The 22,749-nt window shown below is 47.4% G+C and overlaps 1 protein-coding gene across 3 annotated transcripts in view; it reads left to right on the top strand.

Annotated features, from left to right (window-relative positions):
* The window catches only part of CASKIN1 (CASK interacting protein 1), a 164,953-nt gene that overhangs the window by 133,510 nt on the left and 8,694 nt on the right, over positions 1-22,749 (top strand). For all 3 annotated transcript variants that reach the window (XM_058157039.1, XM_058157038.1, XM_058157040.1), the window contains 6 exons: positions 1,034-1,138; positions 2,083-2,204; positions 2,993-3,080; positions 4,281-4,378; positions 6,050-6,160; positions 21,363-21,464. In XM_058157039.1, the coding sequence (XP_058013022.1) occupies positions 1,034-1,138; positions 2,083-2,204; positions 2,993-3,080; positions 4,281-4,378; positions 6,050-6,160; positions 21,363-21,464 (626 nt within the window). The remainder of the gene's footprint in view (positions 1-1,033; positions 1,139-2,082; positions 2,205-2,992; positions 3,081-4,280; positions 4,379-6,049; positions 6,161-21,362; positions 21,465-22,749) is intronic.

Raw genomic sequence — 22,749 nt, 5'->3', positions numbered from 1 at the left:
GGCCATGGTCTGTGCCAGAAAAAGTATTTAAAGGGGGGTCCATGGTGAAGAAAAGGTTGAGAACTACCGCCCTGGTCCCAACAGCCACGAGCATGATGTGGGCAGCCTGGATGCCAGTGGAACAGCACAAGCCAAGCTGAGCTTCACACTTTGGAAATAGCAATAGCCCTTAGACCAGTGGTGGGATTCAGCCAGTTCGCACCACTTCGGGAGAACTGGTTGTTAACTTTCTGAGCAGTTTTGCAAACTGGTTGTTGGAAGAAATCATTAGGGCAGAGAACCAGTTGTTAAATTACTTGAATCCCACCACTGCCTTAGACTTATATACCCTTCACAGTGCTTTCCAGCCGTCTCTAAGAGGTTTACAGAGTCAGCCTCTTGCCCCCTCCCCCCAACAATCTGGATCCTCCTTTGACCCACCTCAGAAGGATGGAAGCCTGAGTCAACCTTGAGCTGGTCAGGATTGAACTGCTGGCTGTGGGCAGAATTAGCCTGCAATCCTGCATTCTAACCACTGCACCACCACAGCTCTGTGAGGTCAAAAATAGTGGCGAAAGCCAAAATCCCCTCTGGCAAGTTACTCTCTCCTGTCTGGAGCTTGGTTTGGGGTCGAGAGGATGCTGCCGAAACTTCCCCCCAAATCAGGGGGGAAATCCAGCAGGTTCTGACAGGTTCTGGAGAACCGGTAGCAGAAATTTCGAGCAGTTCGGAGAACCGGTAGAGGAAATTTTGAGCAGTTCGGAGAACCGGTAGCGGAAATTTTGAGCAGTTACGAGAACTGGCAAATGCCACTTCTGGCTGGCCCCAGAGTGGGGTGGGAATGGAGATTTTGCAATATCCTTCCCCCAGGAGTGAGGAGGAAATGGGGATTTTGCACTATTCTTCCCTCAGGAATGTGAAAAAAATTGGATTTCACCACTGCCCCAAACCCCTCTTTGTCATACCACATTGTCTCCTTCTCTCACTTCTTTCTTTCTTTCTCTTTTTCTCTCCCTCCCTTTTCTGGATCGTGGTGCTATCTTTGACCTCAAAGGTTCCCGAGGGTCGGATGCCAGCCCGTCCCACTTGTCTCCTGGCAGCTCTGCGACCACGCCGGCCCCCGCAGAAGAAATCTGGGTGCTCCGGAAGCCCTTTGCAGGTAGGAGGAGAAGTGGGGGCAGAGGGGATTCGAGGGGGGATTCGAGGGGCATCCCGAGAGACTGGCTGGGGCATGGGGGTGGCGTGGGGGTGCGTTCCCCTGAGGGGAGCTGGTGCAGGGAGTTTGGGTGGCGGCTGGCTGATGGGGAGAAGCAATCGCGTGATGCAAGGTGGGATGTGTTTGTCATGGAGAATTGATATACAAGCCGTTCCCCAAGGAGGTGAAACTGTAGGTGAGAGGAGCCTTTTGGGGAGGGGGGCAAGCACAACCCCTACTTTAATAGCCTGGCTCAGTGGCTCGGTGGCTAAGACGCTGAGCTTGTCGATCAGAAAGGTCGGCGGTTCAAATCCCTAGTATAAGCCTCCTGCGGGAGCAGGGGGTTGGACTAGATGACCTCCAAGGTCCCTTCCAACTCTGTTACTGGTAATATCCTCTCTCTCCAACCTGGAGCTCTATAGAAAGTATGGGATGGCAAGTCAAAACCCCAAAACGAAAAAGTCAGGAGGAGCTGCAGTTCGGGAAAAGTTTCCGCCTCTGAATGAAATTTGTGAACTGGATAAAATGCTGCCAGGCGCCTCCTGATCTCCGACTAACCGTAGAGGAAGGCGCCTGGTTTTCCTCCTATAACGTCCACTTCAGGAAAGGAGCTTTACGGAAATGTTTTAAGATATCTTACAGGCAATAAGGATAGAGTTGCATTAGTAGTTGATGGAGGATTCCCCCACCCCTTTATTTAAGGCAGAGGTCTTCAAACATGGCAGCTTTAAGACTTGTGGACTTCAACTCCCAGAATTCTCCAGCCAGCTATACTATGCTGGCTGGCTAGAGAATTCTGGGAGTTGAAGTCCACGAGTCTTAAAGCTGCGAAGGTTAGATAGCTGGCTGAGGGATTCTGGGAGTTGAAGTCCACAAGTCAACTGTCTTCCCCTCCCACTCCCTTCTAGGAGGTGACCGCAGCAGCGTGGGCAGCACTGGAAGCATCACCAGTGGACGGAGCTCGGGCAGTGGCCAGAGCACTGGAAGCGGAGGCCATGGGGCCCTTCATCCTGGCTCAGAAGGCGTGAAGGTAACCCTGAGTCCTTGCTCCGCAAAGGGCTGGATGTGCCACGGAACGAAATCTGGAGCTTTCCAGCCCACCGGCTGGCTGAAGTCTCACCCAATGGCCCTTGTCTAGTTGTATATTTTTTACTCTTTTTAAGACTGTAAGCTGGCCCGGGGAGGGGGGTCTGGTACTCTGTGGCAGCTTTGCTGGCTGAGGGATTCTGGGATTTGAAGTCCACAAGTCTTAAAGTTGCCAAGGTTGGAGACCCCTGCTCTGTGGTAAGATGGGCAGCTAATAAATTTTACTAAACCAAAACCAAACCAAGTAAGCGACCTATCCTTGACATTGCTCGGTCTTCTACTGCCCCCTTGTGGCTGCAGATTGGATTGCTCGCCCCTTCCGATGCCATGCGCTTGGCCAGTGACCCAGGGGGCTCCTTCCTTCCCTGGGGAAACTGGGCCAGGAGGAGGAGGAGGAGGAGGAGGAGGGGCAGGCCGCTAGCTCCCAAATTGCCCTTTTGCGGCCTGCCTGCACCAGAATTCTCTTTTCGAGCTAGTTCGGCTGCAGCCACGAATGCCAAGCAGGCAGCGGCATTGTGCTTGCCCGTTTGCTCTCCGTGCTTGCAGCTTGCCACTTTGCCAACTGAGTCACAGCTCTGGGAGAAAGGCACCTGATTCTCCCTCGGCTGCCTCCAGGCTTCCCGAGTCCCTGTTTTTCTATTCTGCACCCCCACCCCACCCCCTTTCCTCCTCGCCTGCCTGCCGCTCTTTTCTGATTAACGCTTTCTTGCTGTTCCTCCCCCAATTTCTCAGCTGCTGGCAACTGTCCTTTCCCAGAAGGCGTCTGTGCAAGATTCTGCTGTGAGCGACGGGCCTGCCAAGGCGGTGGAGACACCCGCAGGTGCGTGGATGCTCCGGAGGACAGCTGGTCCCTCTGTCCCCACGGGAGCATTTCTTATTTCCAGGACCAGCGGCTTGTCCAGGAGAACATGACTCTCTCCTTCTGCTGCTGCTGCCAGCCCTTCGCTTGCTTCGGTTAGTGGGGCGCACTGGGGGGAGGGCACGACGGCCAAGGGAAAACAAGACAGCTCCCCCCACCCCCGCCTCTGTTGAACGTGCAAGCTGCCTTCCGTGGGAAGAGCGCTGTCGGTCGCAGGACGGTCTGTTTCCCCCACCACCACCCTATCGGTGTTACTACCCCCCCTTTGATTGGGTTTGGAGCATCGTTCCCCCGCCCCCCCCGGGCATTTCTGCTCTGCTCCTCGCTCTTCCCCTTGATGGAGCATTTCAAGAGCTAACGGATGGCAGGAGGGGGTTGGGGTGGGGTGGAGGGGTGTCAGCAAAAGCTGCTTTCTGCAGTGTCCTCCGTCTTAAGACCCTGGATGGTTTGGTCAAGACCCTCGCTTGGGGAAGGGGCTTTCTTGATTTAGAGTGAGGGGCGGAAGGCAGCCACCGGGCTGCTGTGATCCGTGCCGTTCAGGGGTTGTTCCTCCTGAGATGCTGGCCGCGTTGTGGATCTGTGTTGTCTCTGCAACAGCTTTGGTGGTGCCCTTTTCTGGAGTCAGAAAGCTAGAAATCTCTGGGCCCACTTATGGTCTCCCTCCCTCCTTCCCTCCCTCCCAGGGTTCAAGGGGTGGTTGCCAGCCTAATGCCGGAGGTCTTGGTAGCCCTTGGATCCAGCCGGAGACCTTGCGGTGTTAGTTGGGCTGGAAATGGGTTGGAATCCTTGTTGAAGGTTTGATGGCAGAACGTGACTTGGGGGGACTTCAAGGTCACCTTGGTTGCCATCTTGATGTTTGGTGGGAGGAAGATGCTGCCCGAGAGAGGGAGCTGGGCCTCCCATCTTCCCTTTGCCTCTTCTCTGGTTTGAAAGGAAACAGAGCACCTGCGCAGGTCCAGGTGTGAAAGGCTGACAGCAACCCACACTCAGACAAGCCCCGTGTTATGGCACCTGCACGCTAGTCCGTTCTCCCAATGTCCTGGTGGCCGGCCACCTTGTCCTGCCAGGGAATGTGCCCACAGGTTCCCCAGGGCCTTCTTGACACGTGAAGCTCCTTCTAATGCCCTGCTGCGCTGAGAATTCCTGCCTGCTCTGTGACAGGTTCTTCCAGGACCCCAGGATTGGGCAGCGCACCGTACCCCAGCCAGCCATATGGGGAGCAGCCGGTCAAGAAGGTGGAGCCGCAGTCCGAGGGGAAGGCAAGTTTGGGTGTCCCCGAGCAGTTTCTGAAGCGGGTGGAGCAGGGCAGGGCAGAGCTGGACAAGAGTGTCCTGAGGCGAGGTCCCTGCAGCCAATGGCATTCCTTGGGTGGGTGGGTGGGGGCAGCAAGCTGTAATATTTTTGGTTGGACCAATAGGGGAGGGTGGGAGTGTTTCTAGGGACAGAATAGGGGTTGCAGGTATTTAAAAGGCCATTTTGCCTTCCTTGCTCTCCTCCGCCACTTCCCACCTCAAGTCTCGGTTCATTTTGGAATTCCGATATAAAACTTGGGAGAAAGGAGCTGGCAAAAACGTAGCCCGGTGGAGTTTATTTTATTTATTTATTTATTTTATTTTATTTTATTTTATTTTATTTTATTTATTTATTTATTTTGTCACAACAATATATGTAAGTATCACACAAAAAGATTATATAGTATATAAACATATATATGAGTAAATATAAGGAGGTATAAGCATATATATATGTAGGAAGAAGAAAAGAAAACAATAGGACAGGAACGGTAGGCACGTTTGTGCGCTTATGCACGCCCCTTATGGTCCTCTTAGGAATGGGGTGAGGTCAATGGTAGAAAGTTTTTGGTTAAAGCTTTTGGGATTATGGGAAGAGACCACAGAGTCAGGTAAAGTATTCCAAGCACTGATGATTCTGTTACAGAAGTCATATTATGACATATTAAGTCATAAATTCAGAGACAGGATATGGCTCGGATCAAACCTTGGTTCCGTTGGGGACTTGAGCTGGCAGCTGACTTTTCCAACCTACGGTAAAGGAGAGGAGATGTGGGAGGAGAGACCTTGGCTAAAGCTGCCATCTCTGGGCTGCAAAAATTTGGATGAGCACCCAAAAGCCAGGCAGAATTGGATGTTTTCTATGCCGCTTTGTAGCTGGCGGTGTCCGGAGGGGATGGGGAGCAGCTCTTCCTTTACTTCTATCTTCCCCTCCCCTCAAAGGAGCTAGCCTGCCCTCCCTTGCCTGGTGGTGGGGAGTAATCTGGGGAAGGCTTTGCTTGGCAGCTTTGGTTCTCTCGGCTTCACCTGCTTTTCATGGGACAGTCAAGATGCTGCGGAAAAGGGCAGAGCTGGCCTGAGCTGTAGGATACAATTCCATTTATGAGACCCATTTTATTTTTTTTTAATGGTTGCCTTTTCAGGTTTATTAAAAAAAGAAACCTTCCTCAGACTAAATGAGATAAATGTGGAAAGGAAGGGAGGGGAGGGGAGGAAACTGCAGAAGGTGCTAGAAACAGGTGGCTTTCTTGCAAAAGGCAGATTCTGCAGGTAGGAGGAAGAGGTCCCCAAATAGTGACGGGGACCTTAGTGACGAGGCTGGAAGGAAGACCACAAACATCATTAAGGTTAGGAAAAAAAAATAAGAACTGCTGTGATTAAAACCTGCCTCTGTCAGGCATTCAGGCAGGTGATTCTGGGTTTTCTAAAGCAGGGGTCTGCAACCTTGGCCACTTTAAGACTTGTGGACTTCAACTCCCGGAGTTCCTCAGCCAGCTTTGTTTTGCTGGCTCAGCTTTGCTGGCTGAGGAACTCTGGGAGTTGAAGTCCACAAGTCTTAAAGTGGCCAAGGTTGGAGACCCCTGTTCTAAAGAGACGTAATATCTATAAATAATGACCTGTGCCCCTCTTCCCACCCAGAGCTCAGAGGCCGTCTACCAGTGGCTGTACAAGTTTCAACTGCAGCTCTACGCCTCCAACTTCATCAATGCTGGTTATGACATTCCCACGATCAGCCGGATGACCCCCGAGGTGAGGGCTCTTGCTGAGAAAAATGGGGGAGGGGGAAGGGGGAGAGGGGAGGATGAAGGAGTTGGCCGCTCGGCGCTCAGTTCAGGAAGGGCCTGGTGGAGACATCGTGATAGATGTCTAAAAGAACCTGTTCTATTTTTAAACCTTGGAAGTGAGAGTTTTAAAAAAAGCAAAGCTTAACGCGACTCACATAAATGTGTTGACCGTAACCAGCAGCCACCTGGGCGGGAGCAGCTCCACTTAAGTGATGAATAAGGAACGAAATTGCAGCCAATCAACCCAGTCCTTGGATGCACTTTGTTCTTTGGAGACTTTTTAAACTCATTTGTTTGGCAGAAAAAGGAGGACAGCAAAGGTTTCCACAAAGGAAGGTTTAAAAAAAAAAAGACAGGATGGTGGCCACACGGGCAGAATCAAAATTCTACCTGTTCTTAATGTTCGATGCCACCATCTTGACTCACCTGGCAGTTGCTCCTAGCGCCAATACCTGTCACTGGAACTGTAGGAAGGAAGAGGAGAATTCTGTGTTTTAGAATAGAATAGAACAGAACAGAACAGAACAGAACAGAATAGAATAGAATAGAACAGAACAGAACAGAACAGAACATTGGAATCAAGAAGAATAGAATAGAACAGAACAGAACAGAACAGAACAGAATACAGAGTAGAATGGAATGGAATGGAATAGAATGGAATAGAATAAATGGAATAGAATAGAATAGAATAGAATAGAATAGAATAGAATTTTTTATTGGCCAAGTGTGATTGGATACACAAGGAATCTGTCTTGGTGCATACGCTCTCACTGTACATAAAAGAAAAGATACCTTCATCAAGGTACAACATTTACAACACAAATGATGGTCATAGGGTACAATTTTACACTTAATTATACAACACTTAATGATAATCATAGGGTACAAATAAGCAATCAGGAACAATCAATATCAATATAAATCATAAGGATTACCAGCAGCTAAGTTACAGTCATACAGTCATAAGTGGAAAGAGATTGATGGGAACAATGAGAAGATTGTGCAGGTATTATTATGATTGTTGAGTGCAGGTATTATTATGATTGTTGGGGCGCAATGGATTGGTGGTTAAGAAGCTGAGCATGACAACCAGTGCAATGGGATGGGCTCCCGGTCTTGCCCCTCTAGAAGTTTGAAAGCATGAAAATGCGAGTAGATAAATAGGTACCTCTTCGGTGGAAGGGCAGCTGCATTCCATGTTTCGCTATATGTTCTGTGCTGCAATATGTTGTCATGCTGGCCACACGACCGCAGAAGTGTCATCGGACAATGCTGACTCCCTCAGCTAAGAAACAAGAGATGAGAAACACACCCCCCTCGAGTTGGACACGATTGGACAGGAGAAACCTCTACCTTTACTTATTACTGTGTTTCCCCGAAAATAAGACTCGGTCTTATTTTCTTTTGGGCCCCAAAGTAAGCACCAGGTCTTATTTTTGGGAGATGTTTTACATGCTTACTTTAGAACCATTGCACCCAGATCTCCCAAGCCTGTCATGCTGCTGCCAGATGCTGCAGCCGCTTGTGGCCAAATGCCATGTGGAGTATTGCGCCAGTGCTGCTGCTCATGGCAGGAGACTGCATGGGGTGATGTGCCATTGTGTGCGTGAGTGGCAGAACGGGTGCAATGTGCAATGTGCCATGTGGCCTACTGCGAGCAGCGGCACCACCGGCGCAAAGCACCATGCGGCATCTGCCTCCAAGCGGCTGCAGAAGTCGGACAGCGGCGCGACAAGTGACAGGGTGTGGGAGGCTTGTCTGCGGCGGTGCTAAGGTAAGCGGGTCCACCCCTCACTTCTACCCTAGCTTGATTTTTATGCATGCGGTTCGCCCCACCTAGTACAACCAGACTGGTTCTTGCGAACTGGTAGTAAAACCAGGGAGAGGCTCCGCCCACCGACCCCGACGTCATCAGGAAGCTTCTGCGCATGTGCGATCCCACTGCAAACCGGTAGTGAAGTAGAACCCACCCCTGAACCAAATGGTGGCATAGAGTGGGTGGGGTCTTAACTAGGACTTATTTTGGGGTTAGGGCTTACATTAGGTGTAAAAATCAAGGTACAGCTTATTTTGGGGATAGGTAATATTTTCGGAGAAACATGGTACGATTATAAGAGGCTTAATTTCCTTTCTTAGGCACCTTCTGTTCCTTTCCAAAGTGAGCTTATGAAGTCTGTTTTAAAAAAAACTTAAATAGAACATGAGTCATTCTTGGAGGGGGAAAAAAATTCTTCCTGGAGTCCCGCTTCATTCCTGGCGATTTGCAAAATCCATCCAAGCAGATTTTTTGGCAAGAAGTGTGTTGCCCTCTGCCAACACTTTTTGCGATGTGTTTTGGCTTCCCAGCCTAACTGGTAGTTCTAGAACTGACTACTTGTCCTCCATCTGGATTTAATTCTTCTTAACTTTCACGAGATCAACCGTGGTCAGCTAGAAGATGTCACCTGAAGTGGTGCTCTTGCAAAAAATTTGGATATAACATGCCTGGACGAGTGGGGGGGGGGGGCAGTCCCTGAAAAGAAGTGACAGAGGACACTGCATATCGACACTTCTCTGAGCTTGTTTGGTATCAGAATTTAAGGAGAATCTGGTTGGTTTAGAATTGGGATGGAAGATCACATGGTGTCCCATGCTAGAAGCTAAACCATTGTAAATATTCTTAAATTTTTATTTAAGAATTTTTATAATTTTATAGGACTTCCGCTGGCAACGCAGGCTTCGTGGACGTTCCTTTGGGATCGTCTGCCCTGGGTCTCGTCAAACTGTCCCTGACAGCGTAAATGGGCTGTCAAACGGTTTGGAATTCTCTCCCCCAGGAGAAGGGGGAGGGAAGAGTGGTCAGATAATTTCTTCTGCGCATGCACGAAATGGCGGCGATTTAATCCCATGGAGACGGCAGGCAGGGTGTTCTCTGGCCGAGGCGCTGTTTTTGCCGACCGCCGGGCTGCTTGGTTCTCAGGCTCCGGGTGAACAGCATGTCGGCAACCGAGGGAGAGGTCTTTGGGCCTCGGAAGACCCTTGGTTGCCGAGAACGGAGCCTCGGACGAGCAGCGGATGGCGGCAGCGGATGGCGGCGGCCATTTTGGGGCGATGGGGGGGCGTTTTTCGGCGTGCTAGTCTGGGGCGGCCTGGGGCGGCCTGGGGCGGCCGTCCCAGCATTCCAGCCTGGAGCGGCTTTCCGGCGTTCCGGCCTGGTGCGGCGTTCCGGCGTTCCAGCATGGTGCGGCCTGATGCGGCCTGATGCCTGGCTTGATGCCCAGTGCGGCCTGATGCCCGGCCTGATGCCCAGCCGCGGTTACCATCAGCGGCATTGTGGTGGGCTGATTCCAGCTGATCCCGGAATTTCCACCGGCCCTGTCCATCGGCCGACCCCCCCAGCCTGTTCTTTGGCCGCGGTTCTTGCTAACTTTAGCGAACTTCAGCGGAGGTATGCCAGTGGCCCTGTTATCGGCCACGATTTCCATCGACGACATGTTGGCGGCCTTGCTTTCGGCTGCGTTATCCTCAGCCGTGTTGCCTTCGGCCGCGTCTTTTTCATCAGCGGCACGTCGGTGGCTTGACTTTGGCCGCGGTTTTTATCAGCTGTTTCTTCACCAACAGCTCTGGCAACATAGCGGCGGCAGCACTAGTAACATCAGTAACATCAGCGGTACGGACCGTTCCTTACCTCTTCTTTTGACGGATTGTATTGGCGGCCATTTTGGGGCACGGGACGGCACTCCGGCTGAGTTGGGCCTGTCTCCTTGGCCGCGATTGTCATCAGCGGTGTGATTGGTGGGGGCCTGATGTCTGGCCGTGATATCCATCGACCGTTTCCGGCCTGATTTCTGGCCATGGCCTGAAGGCTAGCCGCATTTTCCATCTACAATTCGGACAGGGGTAAAGCAGACGGTGTGAACGGTTCAGGACTCAAGACTCGTGATGTGGCATTTTACCCGGGGACCTTTTATTATTGTCCTACGGGAGAGTGACTTTGCCCAAATTGTTAACATCTTCTGGCGGGTCTTGATCGGGTCATCTGCATGATTGTAATATCTATGCCGGTTAGGGACGGACCCTTTTCTGCCATTTATTCTGTTTTCCATGAGATATTCGCCTATTGACCTCCTTCGACTGCGAGGTTCCCCCGCCTCGCAGGAATGGCCCTCCAAGTTATCGAGGGCTTACCTCAATGAAGGGTCTTGGGACCCAGAGAGGTGGCATGCGGCCAAGAAGAATTTATGGGGATTTTTAAATAAATTTTTAAATAAGGGTTTTTTAAAGTGGGGGAGGGAGAAGACGGGTGGGGGAGAGAACCCGTCGGGGAGGGATCCAGCCCCAGTGCTTGTTCGCGGCATTACGACATCTGGTCTGGAGGCAGGGGGGGAGGGGTCTGTTCCAAGATTAGAGGGTGGTTCAATCTGTATTGAATCTGTTCAATCTGTAAGTGGGAGAGGCAGATATGGAGGAGGAGGGGGGCGTATCGAGAGTTGGGAGCACGTGTTCGATGTCTGAAAGCGATCACGTGCTCCGGCCCCTCAGTTCCTACCCGTTCCTCGGGCGGCCATGATCCTCAGAGCTTGGATCTTCGGTTGATGTTATGTAATGCCCGGTCCGTGGTTAATAAAGCTCCCCTGATTTGCGATCTTATTCAGGGGGAGTCCGCGGACTTTATGGGCATTACGGAGACCTGGTTGGGTCCAGAGGGGGGGGGTCCCCCTTGTTGAGCTGTGCCCTCCAGGTTTCCGAGCATTTCATCAGCCGAGGGCCCAAGGTAGGGGTGGAGGGGTGGCGGTTGTCATTAAGGAAGATCTAGAGCCGAGGGAGGCCACTGTTCCTCAGATCGCCGGCTGTGAATCCCTCTATGTGAGGTGGGGCCATAGGAATCAGTTGGGCTTGTTGATCGCGTACCTGGCTCCTTGCTGCGTGACCACAGCCCTGCCAGAGCTGTTGGAGGTACTTGCCACTGTGGCGATTGAGACCCCCAGATTTATAGTCATGGGGGATTTCAACCTACCATCAGCTGGCTTGTTATCGACTGCAGCTCGGGAGTTCCAGGCTTCCATGACGGCCTTGGACCTGATTCGAGTAAATGATGGCCCTACGCACATGGGGGGAGGCACGCTGGATCTGATTTATATCTCTGGACTGTGGTTAAATGATCTGGAATTAGATGATTTAGTAACAGAACCAATGTCATGGTCCGATCATTTTCTCCTTCGCCTAGACTTCCGAACCGCCACTCACCATCGCAGCTACACGTTGGTTCCCTCCCAGGCGCCTGATGGACCCCGAGAGGTTCCTGACGGAGCTTGGGCCATTCCTTGATCGGGATGCCTTGTGCACAGTCACTCATGCGCTCGTTACCTCTCGCTTGGATTATTGTAATGCTCTCTACATGGGGCTCCCCTTGAGGTGCACTCGGAGGCTTCAGTTAGTCCAGAATGCAGCTGTGTGGGTGATAGAGGGAGCTACGCGTAGCTCCCACGTAACACCGCTCCTGCGCAGACTGCACTGGCTACCTGTGGCCTTTCGAGTGCACTTTAAGGTTTTGGTTATGAACTTTAAAGCGCTCCATGGATTAGGGCCTGGGTAGTTACGGGACCGCCTGCTGTTACCACATGCCTCCCACCGACCCGTACGCTCTCACAGAGAGGGACTTCTCAGGGTGCCGTCAGCCAAGCAATGTCGGCTGGCGGCCCCCAGGGGAAGGTCCTTCTCTGTGGGGGCTCCCACACTCTGGAACGAGCTTCCCCCGGGTTTACGCCAAATACCTGACCTTCGGACCTTTCGCCGCGAACTGAAGACACATCTTTTCATTCGCGCGGGGCTGGCTTAAATTTTATCGATTTTAAATTTTTATTACTAATTGTAAATGGGGTTTTTTAGTTTTTATATATTTTAATGTTTCTAGGCCAATTATAATAAGTTTTTTAATTTGCATTTTAAACTGTATATAGTATTGTCTGTTTTTTACTTTTGCCTGTACACCGCCCTGAGTCCTTCGGGAGAAGGGCGGTATAAAAATCAAATAAATAATAAATAATAAAATAATAATAAGGTTTGGGTAGAGCTCCCCGGGAGCCCCTGGAATTTAACCAGGGGATCGAAGGGTGAAAGCTCCCCTTTAGCCTGACGAAGCTCCGTGCCCAGGGTGCTTCTGTTTATACAGAACGAGAAGCCGCGACCATCTCTGTGCCAAGATTTATTTTTAAAGAGAACTCAACACAGACAGAACAAAGTAGGAGGACTAGCAAGAATTTGCAAGTAATAAATATTAACTTCAGCTCTTAAATAGCTTTCCTTTGAACTAACTTTCAACTTGAGTGGATTTAAAATGGCATTTGCAATATACAAAGGAAAGTGAAACTATAAAAGGACAAAGGAAGAGAAGAACATAACAAGCTACTTTTTAAATGGAATGAATAAGAACTGTTAATGATTTTTTTTTCTTTTTACCTTTTTCTTTATCACAATGTTTAAGAAGAAAAGTTTATTGAATTTTTTCTCTTTTGGTAGATTTTACAGTTTAAGAATGGCTCTTAAACAAACAGAACTAACTACTAAAATCTTGGAAACTTCTTCACTTCAAATATGGAATTTTTTTTTTATAGGAACTTTTGGAGGCTTATCTTTTCTTAATAAGTTTTTAAACAAGAGATTTTTACACCAATATATTAAAGATTGGAAATTCTTTATTGTTAGATGTTAAGCTGATTGGTGAGCAGATGGTGGAAAATGTGTAAGATAGAAGACAAGGGGATGGAGAATGCTTAAGATGTGATTTTGATGTTGTTGTTTTTTTAATATATATATATAGGGTTTAATTTTTACAACTGACTTATTTTGGGTATAAGGTGTTACTATTTGATATATGTGAGGTATAAAGGAATGGGAAGATGGAATATTGTTTAACTTTTGGAGGACAGATAGAAAAATTTATGGATGTAATGTTGGTATTTGGTTAAATAGAATTTAATTGTTATAATTGATATATTTTGGATATAAGTTATAATTTTAATAATGTTATTTGACAGATGTAAGGTAAATTGAAGAAATATTAATATTAGCAATGTTATTTGATTTATGTAAGTGATATTAAAGATATGAGAAGATAGAATATTGTTTATTTTTGGAGATTGGATAAAAATTTAAGAATTTAAGCTGGAAATATGAATTATATTTGGGAGACTGTTTAAGGAAGAAAGGTATATTATAAAAGAATTTCTGATGAATACTGGAAGATGGAATATCGTCTTGGTCTTGATCGATGAAGATTGGATATTAAAACTATAAGATTCTGAAGACTTCAGGAGTGGAATGGATTGATATATATTTGGTGTTAATTGATGAAGATTGGATATTAAAACTATGTATTTTATTGATGAACTGGAAATACTAATTTAATTGGAAGATTCTGAAGATTTTAGGAGTGGAATGGACTGATATATAATGGACTGGAAGAAGAATGTACTTTTTTGTTTCTGGAAGGGGAGTTAAGGTCTTAGAGAGAGGAGTGACTATGGATTATGACTTATGTTGTATTTTAATTTATGATTGTTAGTCTTATACCCTGTACTTTGTACTGGGAAGTCTCGGGTGGGAGGAGGAAGGAGGAAGGGGAGAGGGGAGATGAAGGATCAATGTAAAGGAATGATTGAAGATATGTAATTAAGAAATAGAAATAATTTGAAATGAAATCGGGCTGCTCAGCTGCCATTTCAGAAGGAATGGAAAGGAGAGGAGAGAGTGAAGGAAGAAAGTAGGTAGGAAGAGAGAGGTAGAAAAGGGGGAAAGGAGAGGAAGAAGAAAGGGGAAAGAGAGAGGGTTAGAAAGGGTGGAAGAGAAGAGTAGGGAAGGAGGAGAGGATGTAGAAAAGCGAAGGAGCGGAAGGATGAAGAAAGTAGAAGAAAGTAGAGAAGGGAGGAGGAAAGGTTTGTTAAGGAAGGAAGTGGTAGCTGGGCAGGTCCGAATAAGTAACAAATGAAAGTTAATGACTAATGTTGAATAAGAGACTGTATATTGAATAGGTTGTTGGAAAATGGAAATAAAACTTCTTTACTAAAAAAAAAAAGAATTTTTATAATTTTATAGAATTTAAGAATATTTATAATAGACTGAAAGAGTCATGAAGATGAAGCTCCAACATTTTGAAAGATGTAAATAAGATAATGTTGTTAAAGCAAAAGGATAAAAGGGCAAAAATTGGCCTGGTGCAGTCAGTCACTTGGGCAAGAATAAAGAGAGACAGGAGACTGGAAAAGTAAATGGGAATTTTATTTTATTTACTTATCACATCTCTACACTGCCCACCTCACCCAAGGGACTCTGGGCGGTAGGGAGGTAGTGACAAATTTGGACAAGAGTGTGAAGAATAAGGACTTTATCCTCTGGAGACCAAGACCAGACATTGGAAATGTGGCTTTTCCAGACTAATGAAGGGCTGTGAAAGTGGTTGGCTAGGCTGAGAACTGAACAAACACCCTGAAAAGGTGACATAGCAGGCGCCAGTTTGACTTTGCCTTACTCCATGTGTATGGTGATGGTGCAGCTTTATTTTCTATGTGGTTGGGCCTTCACAGCCATTCCCAGACCAAACGTAGTCCAAAAATGCTAGAGCAGGGGGCCCCAACCCCCAGACTGTGGCCCATTTCAAAACCGGGCCATGCAAGCAGAGGGCGAGCGTGCACAGGCCTGTAGCTCTACTTGCGCCAGTGGAGGGTGGCTCGCTCATGTGCAAAGTTTTCTATTTGCATGAGCAGTGGGCACTTGTGCAAATGGAGTTGTGCATGCTTGTACACCCACCCGCCGCTCACACAGAACGTCCCCTCTCCCCCCACCCCACTGGTCTGCCAAGCTGGAAAAGTTGGGGACCCCTGCGCTACACAATTCCTGAAAGCCTGGCACTCAGACCGATCAGCCATCAACAGACACATAGAGATAAACAACATTTACATACCATTCAAATGAGACAATCAAAAAGCCAAAAAGGAAACAAAAAACCCATAACACCTCCTTGCCAACAATCAACAGCCAGATGAGCAGAGATTTAACATCAGGATTAACACTAGACTTACAATTAAAAAAGGCAATATCCCAATCAAGGAATTACCAACTCAATCAGTAACCAACACCCTAATCAACGAACCACCAACAGTACTCCCACCAACAAAGACAGGGCAAGCCACTGGTATATAAGTCTCATTCGTCATCTTCAGGCTTCAGCTTCGTGCTTCTGGGAGCAATGTGTGATCGTAGCTGTTTCTTCCTTTTAACTGCTAGTGGGGGTTTGAACTGATTGGGTGGGAGTTTGGCTGTGCTCTGATTGGATGGGGGTTTTTTTGTGCTCTGATTGGCTGGGGGTGTGTCCTGTTTGGGTGGGGGCTTGGTTGTGCTCAGTTTAGTCTGTGTTGCAGAGGGATTTGAGCTGGTGAGCTGCATAGCTGTTGTTTGGCTTTGTGGTCGTGCTACATCTTCATAGTGGGTGTCAGTCTGCTGCATGTATGGATTGGAGGGGTTTGAAATGGCTAATGTTGCAGCTGCGGTCTGGCTTCTGGTCCTTGGTCGTGCTTCACGATCAGTGTGGGTTTGGGTCTGCTTTCTGGGTGGATGTGCGGTGGTGACATCCTGTGTGGACCTCGTGAGTGTGGGTCTGGTGTCATTCCTCGTGTTAGGGACTCGTTTGTCAATAAGGGTAGGTTTCCAAATGGCTGGTAGGCGGGAGGTATCATCTCGTTTGTTCATGCTGTGTGGGCATTTTTCTATCTCAATGGCTTCTCTGATTATTCTGTTGTTAAAGTGTTCAGTTTTGGCGATAGTTCTGGTTTTTTTAAAGTCAATATCATGTCCTGTGACTTTAAAGTGTTGGACCAGGGAAGAAGTTGGTTCCTCTTTTTTGACTGAGTTCTTGTGTTCTTCAATGCGTGCACTTATTCTTCTGTTGGTTTGTCAAATGTATGTTGTGGGGCAGGCGGTGCATGGGATTTCATATACTCCTTGATTTTCTAACTCAATTTTGTCTTTGGGGTTTCTTAGGATGGTGGATATTTTTCTGTTTGTGCAGAATGCTGTCTTGATGTTGTGTTTGTGGAGGATCTTGCTGATTCTGTCTGTGGTGCCTTTTATATATGGGAGGAGGGCTGTGCCGTTTTCTTGTTCTCTGTCTTGGATTTTAGTGGGGGTTCTTTTGGATTAGCTTGGTAATCTTATTTCTTTGGAATCCATTGGATGTTAGTACGTTAGTGAGAGTGTCTAGTTCGGTTTTAGGTTTTGTTCATCAGCTAAGCTTTTTGTTCTGGAGATGAGTGTCTTGGCTATGGAGTTGATCTGTGCTGGGTGGTGGTGTGAGAGTGCGTGCAGATAGCGGTTTGTGTGTGTTTTCTTCTGGTAGATGGTGTGTCCGAGGGAGCCATTGGGTTTCCTGTAGACTAAGACATCCAGGAAGGGAAGTTGGTTGTTAACTTCTGTTTCCATGGTGAACTGTATTTTGGGGTATAGGCTATTGAGGTGTGTGAGGAAGTTGTCAAGTTTTTCTTTCCCGTGTGGCCAGATTATGAAGGTGTCGTCTACATATCTGAGCCAGAGTTTGGGTTTGTGATCAGATTTTTCTAGAGCTTGGGTTTCAAAGTGTTCCATGTAGAGATTGGCAATGACAGGTGAGAGGGGTGATCCCATGGGTGCCGTCTGGAGAGCCGAAACACAGACCACCCTCAGGACAGACACGCACACCAACAAACTCCGAAGACTACAAGAACGCCAGAAACAAACCCCTCCCCCTTCACAGCCACACATGAAACAAACAGTGCATAACATCTCAGGTAGGATCCTCACCAAAGCTGAAACCGATGTCCTTTCCAAAGGATTCAACTTTGCAGTCACTCCCAAATACATCCCCACCGAAACCATTATATGCGGAGTTGAAACCAGCCTGACCAAAATCAACCCCGATGACGCTAACAAAATCAGACTCGAGATCTCCAATATCCTCTGCACCAGCAAGCCACCCAAAAGCAACTTACCCAAAGAGGAACAGACAGCACTACTTAACCTGAAAAAAGACACCAGCATAATAATCCTACCAGCAGACAAGGGCAACGCCACGGTGGTTATGAACACATCTGACTACCAAACCAAATTAACCAACCTACTCCAAGACCCTGCATACAAGCCCCTAAACACAGACCCCACCACCTACCTAGAAAAAACCACTAGATCCAAAATAAAAGCCACCCCCATCAGCGAAGAAATCCAACAAAGAATCATTCCCAGAGAGAAATCATCCAGATGCCCTAAGCTCTATGGTCTCCCGAAGATACACAAAGAAGGTTCATGTGTGGCTGTGAAGGGGGAGGGGTTTGTTTCTGGCGTTCTTGTAGTCTTCGGAGTTTGTTGGTGTGCATGTCTGTCTTGAGGGTGGTCTGTGTTTCGGCTCTCCAGACGGCACCCATGGGATCACCCCTCTCACCTGTCATTGCCAATCTCTACATGGAACTCTTTGAAACCCAAGCTTTAGAAAAATCTGATCACAAACCCAAACTCTGGCTCAGATATGTAGACGACACTTTCATAATCTGGCCACACGGGAAAGAAAAACTTGACAACTTCCTCACACACCTCAATAGCCTACACCCCAAAATACAGTTCACCACGGAAACAGAAGTTAACAACCAATTTCCCTTCCTGGATGTCTTAGTCTACAGGAAACCCAATGGCTTCCTAGGACACACCATCTACCAGAAGAAAACACACACAAACCGCTATCTGCACGCACTCTCATACCACCACCCAGCACAGATCAACTCCGTAGCCAAGACACTCATCTCCAGAACAAAATGCTTAGCTGATGAACAACACCTAAAAACCGAACTAGACACTCTCACTAACGTACTAACATCCAATGGATTCCAAAGAAATAAGATTACCAAGCTAATCCAAAAAGAACCCCCCACTAAAATCCAAGACAGAGAACAAGAAAACGGCACAGCCCTCCTCCCATATATAAAAGGCACCACAGACAGAATCAGCAAGATCCTCCACAAACACAACATCAAGACAGCATTCTGCACAAACAGAAAAATATCCACCATCCTAAGAAACCCCAAAGACAAAATTGAGTTAGAAAATCAAGGAGTATATGAAATCCCATGCACCGCCTGCCTCCACATACATTGGACAAACCAACAGAAGAATAAGTGCACGCATTGAAGAACACAAGAACTCATTCAAAAAGAGGAACCAACTTCTTCCCTGGTCCAACACTTTAAAGTCACAGGACATGATATTGACTTTAAAAGACCAGAACTATCGCCAAAACTGAACACTTTAACAACAGAATAATCAGAGAAGCCATTGAGATAGAAAACGCCCACACAGCATGAACAAACGAGATGATACCTCCGCCTACCAGCCATTTGGAAACCCGCCTTATTGACAAACGAGTCCCTAACACGAGGAATGACACCAGACCCACACTCACGAGGTCCACACAGGATGTCACCACCACATCCACCCAGAAAGCAGACCCAAACCCACACTGATCATGAAGCACGACCAAGGACCAGAAGCCAGACCGCAGCTGCAACATTAGCCATTTCAAACCCCTCCCCTTCACAGCCACACATGAACAAACAGTGCATAACATCTCAGGTAGGATCCTCACCAAAGCTGAAACCGATGTCCTTTCCAAAGGATTCAACTTTGCAGTCACTCCCAAATACATCCCCACGAAACCATTATATGCGGAGTTGAAACCAGCCTGACCAAAATCAACCCCGATGACGCTAACAAAATCAGACTCGAGATCTCCAATATCCTCTGCACCAGCAAGCCACCCAAAAGCAACTTACCCAAAGAGGAACAGACAGCACTACTTAACCTGAAAAAAGACACCAGCATAATAATCCTACCAGCAGACAAGGGCAACGCCACGGTGGTTATGAACACATCTGACTACCAAACCAAATTAACCAACCTACTCCAAGACCCTGCATACAAGCCCCTAAACACAGACCCCACCACCTACCTAGAAAAAACCACTAGATCCAAAATAAAAGCCACCCCCATCAGCGAAGAAATCCAACAAAGAATCATTCCCAGAGAGAAATCATCCAGATGCCCTAAGCTCTATGGTCTCCCGAAGATACACAAAGAAGGTTCATGTGTGGCTGTGAAGGGGGAGGGGTTTGTTTCTGGCGTTCTTGTAGTCTTCGGAGTTTGTTGGTGTGCATGTCTGTCTTGAGGGTGGTCTGTGTTTCGGCTCTCCAGACGGCACCCATGGGATCACCCCTCTCACCTGTCATTGCCAATCTCTACATGGAACACTTTGAAACCCAAGCTCTAGAAAAATCTGATCACAAGCCCAAACTCTGGCTCAGATATGTAGACCACACCTTCATAATCTGGCCACACGGGAAAGAAAAACTTGACAACTTCCTCACACACCTCAATAGCCTATACCCCAAAATACAGTTCACCATGGAAACAGAAGTTAACAACCAATTTCCCTTCCTGGATGTCTTAGTCTACAGGAAACCCAATGGCTCCCTAGGACACACCATCTACCAGAAGAAAACACACACAAACCGCTATCTGCACGCACTCTCACACCACCACCCAGCACAGATCAACTCCGTAGCCAAGACACTCATCTCCAGAACAAAATGCTTAGCTGACGAACAACACCTAAAAACCGAACTAGACACTCTCACTAATGTACTAACATCCAATGGATTCCAAAGAAATAAGATTACCAAGCTAATCCAAAAAGAACCCCCCACTAAAATCCAAGACAGAGAACAAGAAAACGGCACAGCCCTCCTCCCATATATAAAAGGCACCACAGACAGAATCAGCAAGATCCTCCACAAACACAACATCAAGACAGCATTCTGCACAAACCGAAAAATATCCACCATCCTAAGAAACCCCAAAGACAAAATTGAGTTAGAAAATCAAGGAGTATATGAAATCCCATGCACCGCCTGCCCCTCCACATACATTGGACAAACCAACAGAAGAATAAGTGCACGCATTGAAGAACACAAGAACTCATTCAAAAAAGAGGAACCAACTTCTTCCCTGGTCCAACACTTTAAAGTCACAGGACATGATATTGACTTTAAAAAGACCAGAACTATCGCCAAAACTGAACACTTTAACAACAGAATAATCAGAGAAGCCATTGAGATAGAAAAACGCCCACACAGCATGAACAAACGAGATGATACCTCCCGCCTACCAGCCATTTGGAAACCCGCCCTTATTGACAAACGAGTCCCTAACACGAGGAATGACACCAGACCCACACTCACGAGGTCCACACAGGATGTCACCACCGCACATCCACCCAGAAAGCAGACCCAAACCCACACTGATCGTGAAGCACGACCAAGGACCAGAAGCCAGACCGCAGCTGCAACATTAGCCATTTCAAACCCCTCCATGCAGCAGACTGACACCCACTATGAAGATGTAGCACGACCACAAAGCCAAACAACAGCTATGCAGCTCACCAGCTCAAATCCCTCTGCAACACAGACTAAACTGAGCACAACCAAGCCCCCACCCAAATAGGACACAGCCAATCAGACCACAAAAAAAACCCCATCCAATCAGAGCACAGCCAAACTCCCACCCAATCAGTTCAAACCCCCACTAGCAGTTAAAAGGAAGAAACAGCTGCGATCACACATTGCTCCCAGAAGCACGAAGCTGAAGCTTATATATATATATATATATATATATATATATATATATATATATATAAATAAATATATATATAAAAAAGATGAGAAGCAAACCCTCCTGTCTTCCAGCACTGATGATGTTACATAGTTAGCTCATGAAACATCTGCAAGAAAACAACCAAGGTTAGGGAGCCCCAAGGACTCCACAATTCAATCCTGAGCTACAAATATTCTAGCGATTCCTAGCAGTGATGGAATCCAATTTTTTTTACTACCGGTTCTGTGGGCGTGGCTTGGTGGGCGTGGCAGGGAAAGGATATTGAAAAATCTCCATTCCCACCCCACTTTGGAGCCAGCCAGAGGTGGTATTTGCCAGTTTCTCCGAACTACTCAAAACCTGCTGGATTTCACTCCTGATTCCTAGCTCCAAATGCTTTTGAGATTTTTAATATGTGCTTATTGCTTTCTGGGACTCGAATGACGGGGAAATTCTTTTTGATTTAGGACCTGACGGCCATTGGGGTTACCAAGCCGGGACACCGAAAGAAGATCACGTCTGAGATCAACAACCTCAACATTCCCGAGTGGCTTCCAGAATACAAGCCAGTGAGTGACCTCATATTTTGCTGCATTTGGGGTTGGGGAGATGTAGGCCAGGCCGGAAGCCCTCTCAGGGTTCCAAGTAATACACCCATAGCAAACAAAACTCCGAGGCAGGTAGATTCCTTAAAAACATTGTTTTATTGGATACCGTATTTTTTGGAGTGTAAGACGCACCTTAGTTTTTGGGGAGGAAAATAAGAAAAAAGCTGATTGGCAGGTGGATCGGCATCCCAGAATACCTTCAATCAGCTGTTTCCAGAGGTGAATTTTAGCAACAGGTTCCTTGGTTGTGAGCTCTGTGCCTTGCTTTTTTTTTTCTGCCTCTGAAACGGCATTTCGGAAAAAACTTTTTTCTGCCTCTGAAAGCCTCCAAAACCAAACTTCCGAAAAAAAGCCTCTGAAGCTCTGTTTGGGGCTTTTTTTTCTGAAACAAAGCTCTGTTTGGGGGCTTCTTTTCTGAAGCTCCGTTTCTGATGCTTTTTTCAGCCTCTGAAACCTCCGTTTGAGAAGCTGGGCAGGGCTACGTTCGGAGTATAAAAGGCACCCAGATTTTCACCCTCTTTTTTGGGGGAGAAAAAGGTGCGTCTTATACTCTGAAAAATACGGTATATCATATTGGCACAGTTCTGGTGAAAACCGACTCTGAAGTTTCCCACGGTTTTCACCTAATTGAAAGTTTTTTCCCTTCCCCCAATCAGTCACAGGGTCCAATCAGGGTGCTATCCGGTTGCCTGGTAGCGTCACTCCTCCTCTCTCTCTCTGACTAGGTGTGAGAATATCCTTGGTTCCCAGGAGAAAGTATTTTGTTTTGGCTACAAAACCTCACCTATCTCTATTCCTCCCTCCCTATCCCTCAGCTCCAGTCTGGCAACATTGAAGGTGAAAAAAAATGGCTTCTGTCAGATCAGCTTCAGGGTTGGCACTAACCTAAAATATCCAGAAATCCCAGAGTATGTCAGCAACAGACTCAGCTGTTGGTTTGCGGGTGACTTGGCACAATTTTGTATCTGCTCCTGGCGGGGTCCCTGAAGCACCACAGAGATTTTGCTTTTCTGCAGACCTTCTTAAAGCAGGATTCGTGCCATGGTTCAACTCAGAGAGAGGCGCCGTTATGATTCAGACTTTCCTTCATTGCTAGAATTCTTTCATAACAATCATGCAGAAGTCACCTCCATTTAACAAACAGAGGTAGTCCTCGACTTGTAACAGTTCATTTAGTGACTGTTCAAAAGTTCTAACGGCCCTGAGAAAAATGATTTTTAAGTTTTTGATACTTAGAACTTTGCAG

Source organism: Ahaetulla prasina, chromosome 14 (genome assembly GCF_028640845.1).
Source record: "Ahaetulla prasina isolate Xishuangbanna chromosome 14, ASM2864084v1, whole genome shotgun sequence".
In the NCBI taxonomy this organism is placed as follows: domain Eukaryota; kingdom Metazoa; phylum Chordata; class Lepidosauria; order Squamata; family Colubridae; genus Ahaetulla; species Ahaetulla prasina.
This window is presented reverse-complemented; position numbering and strand designations above follow the sequence as displayed.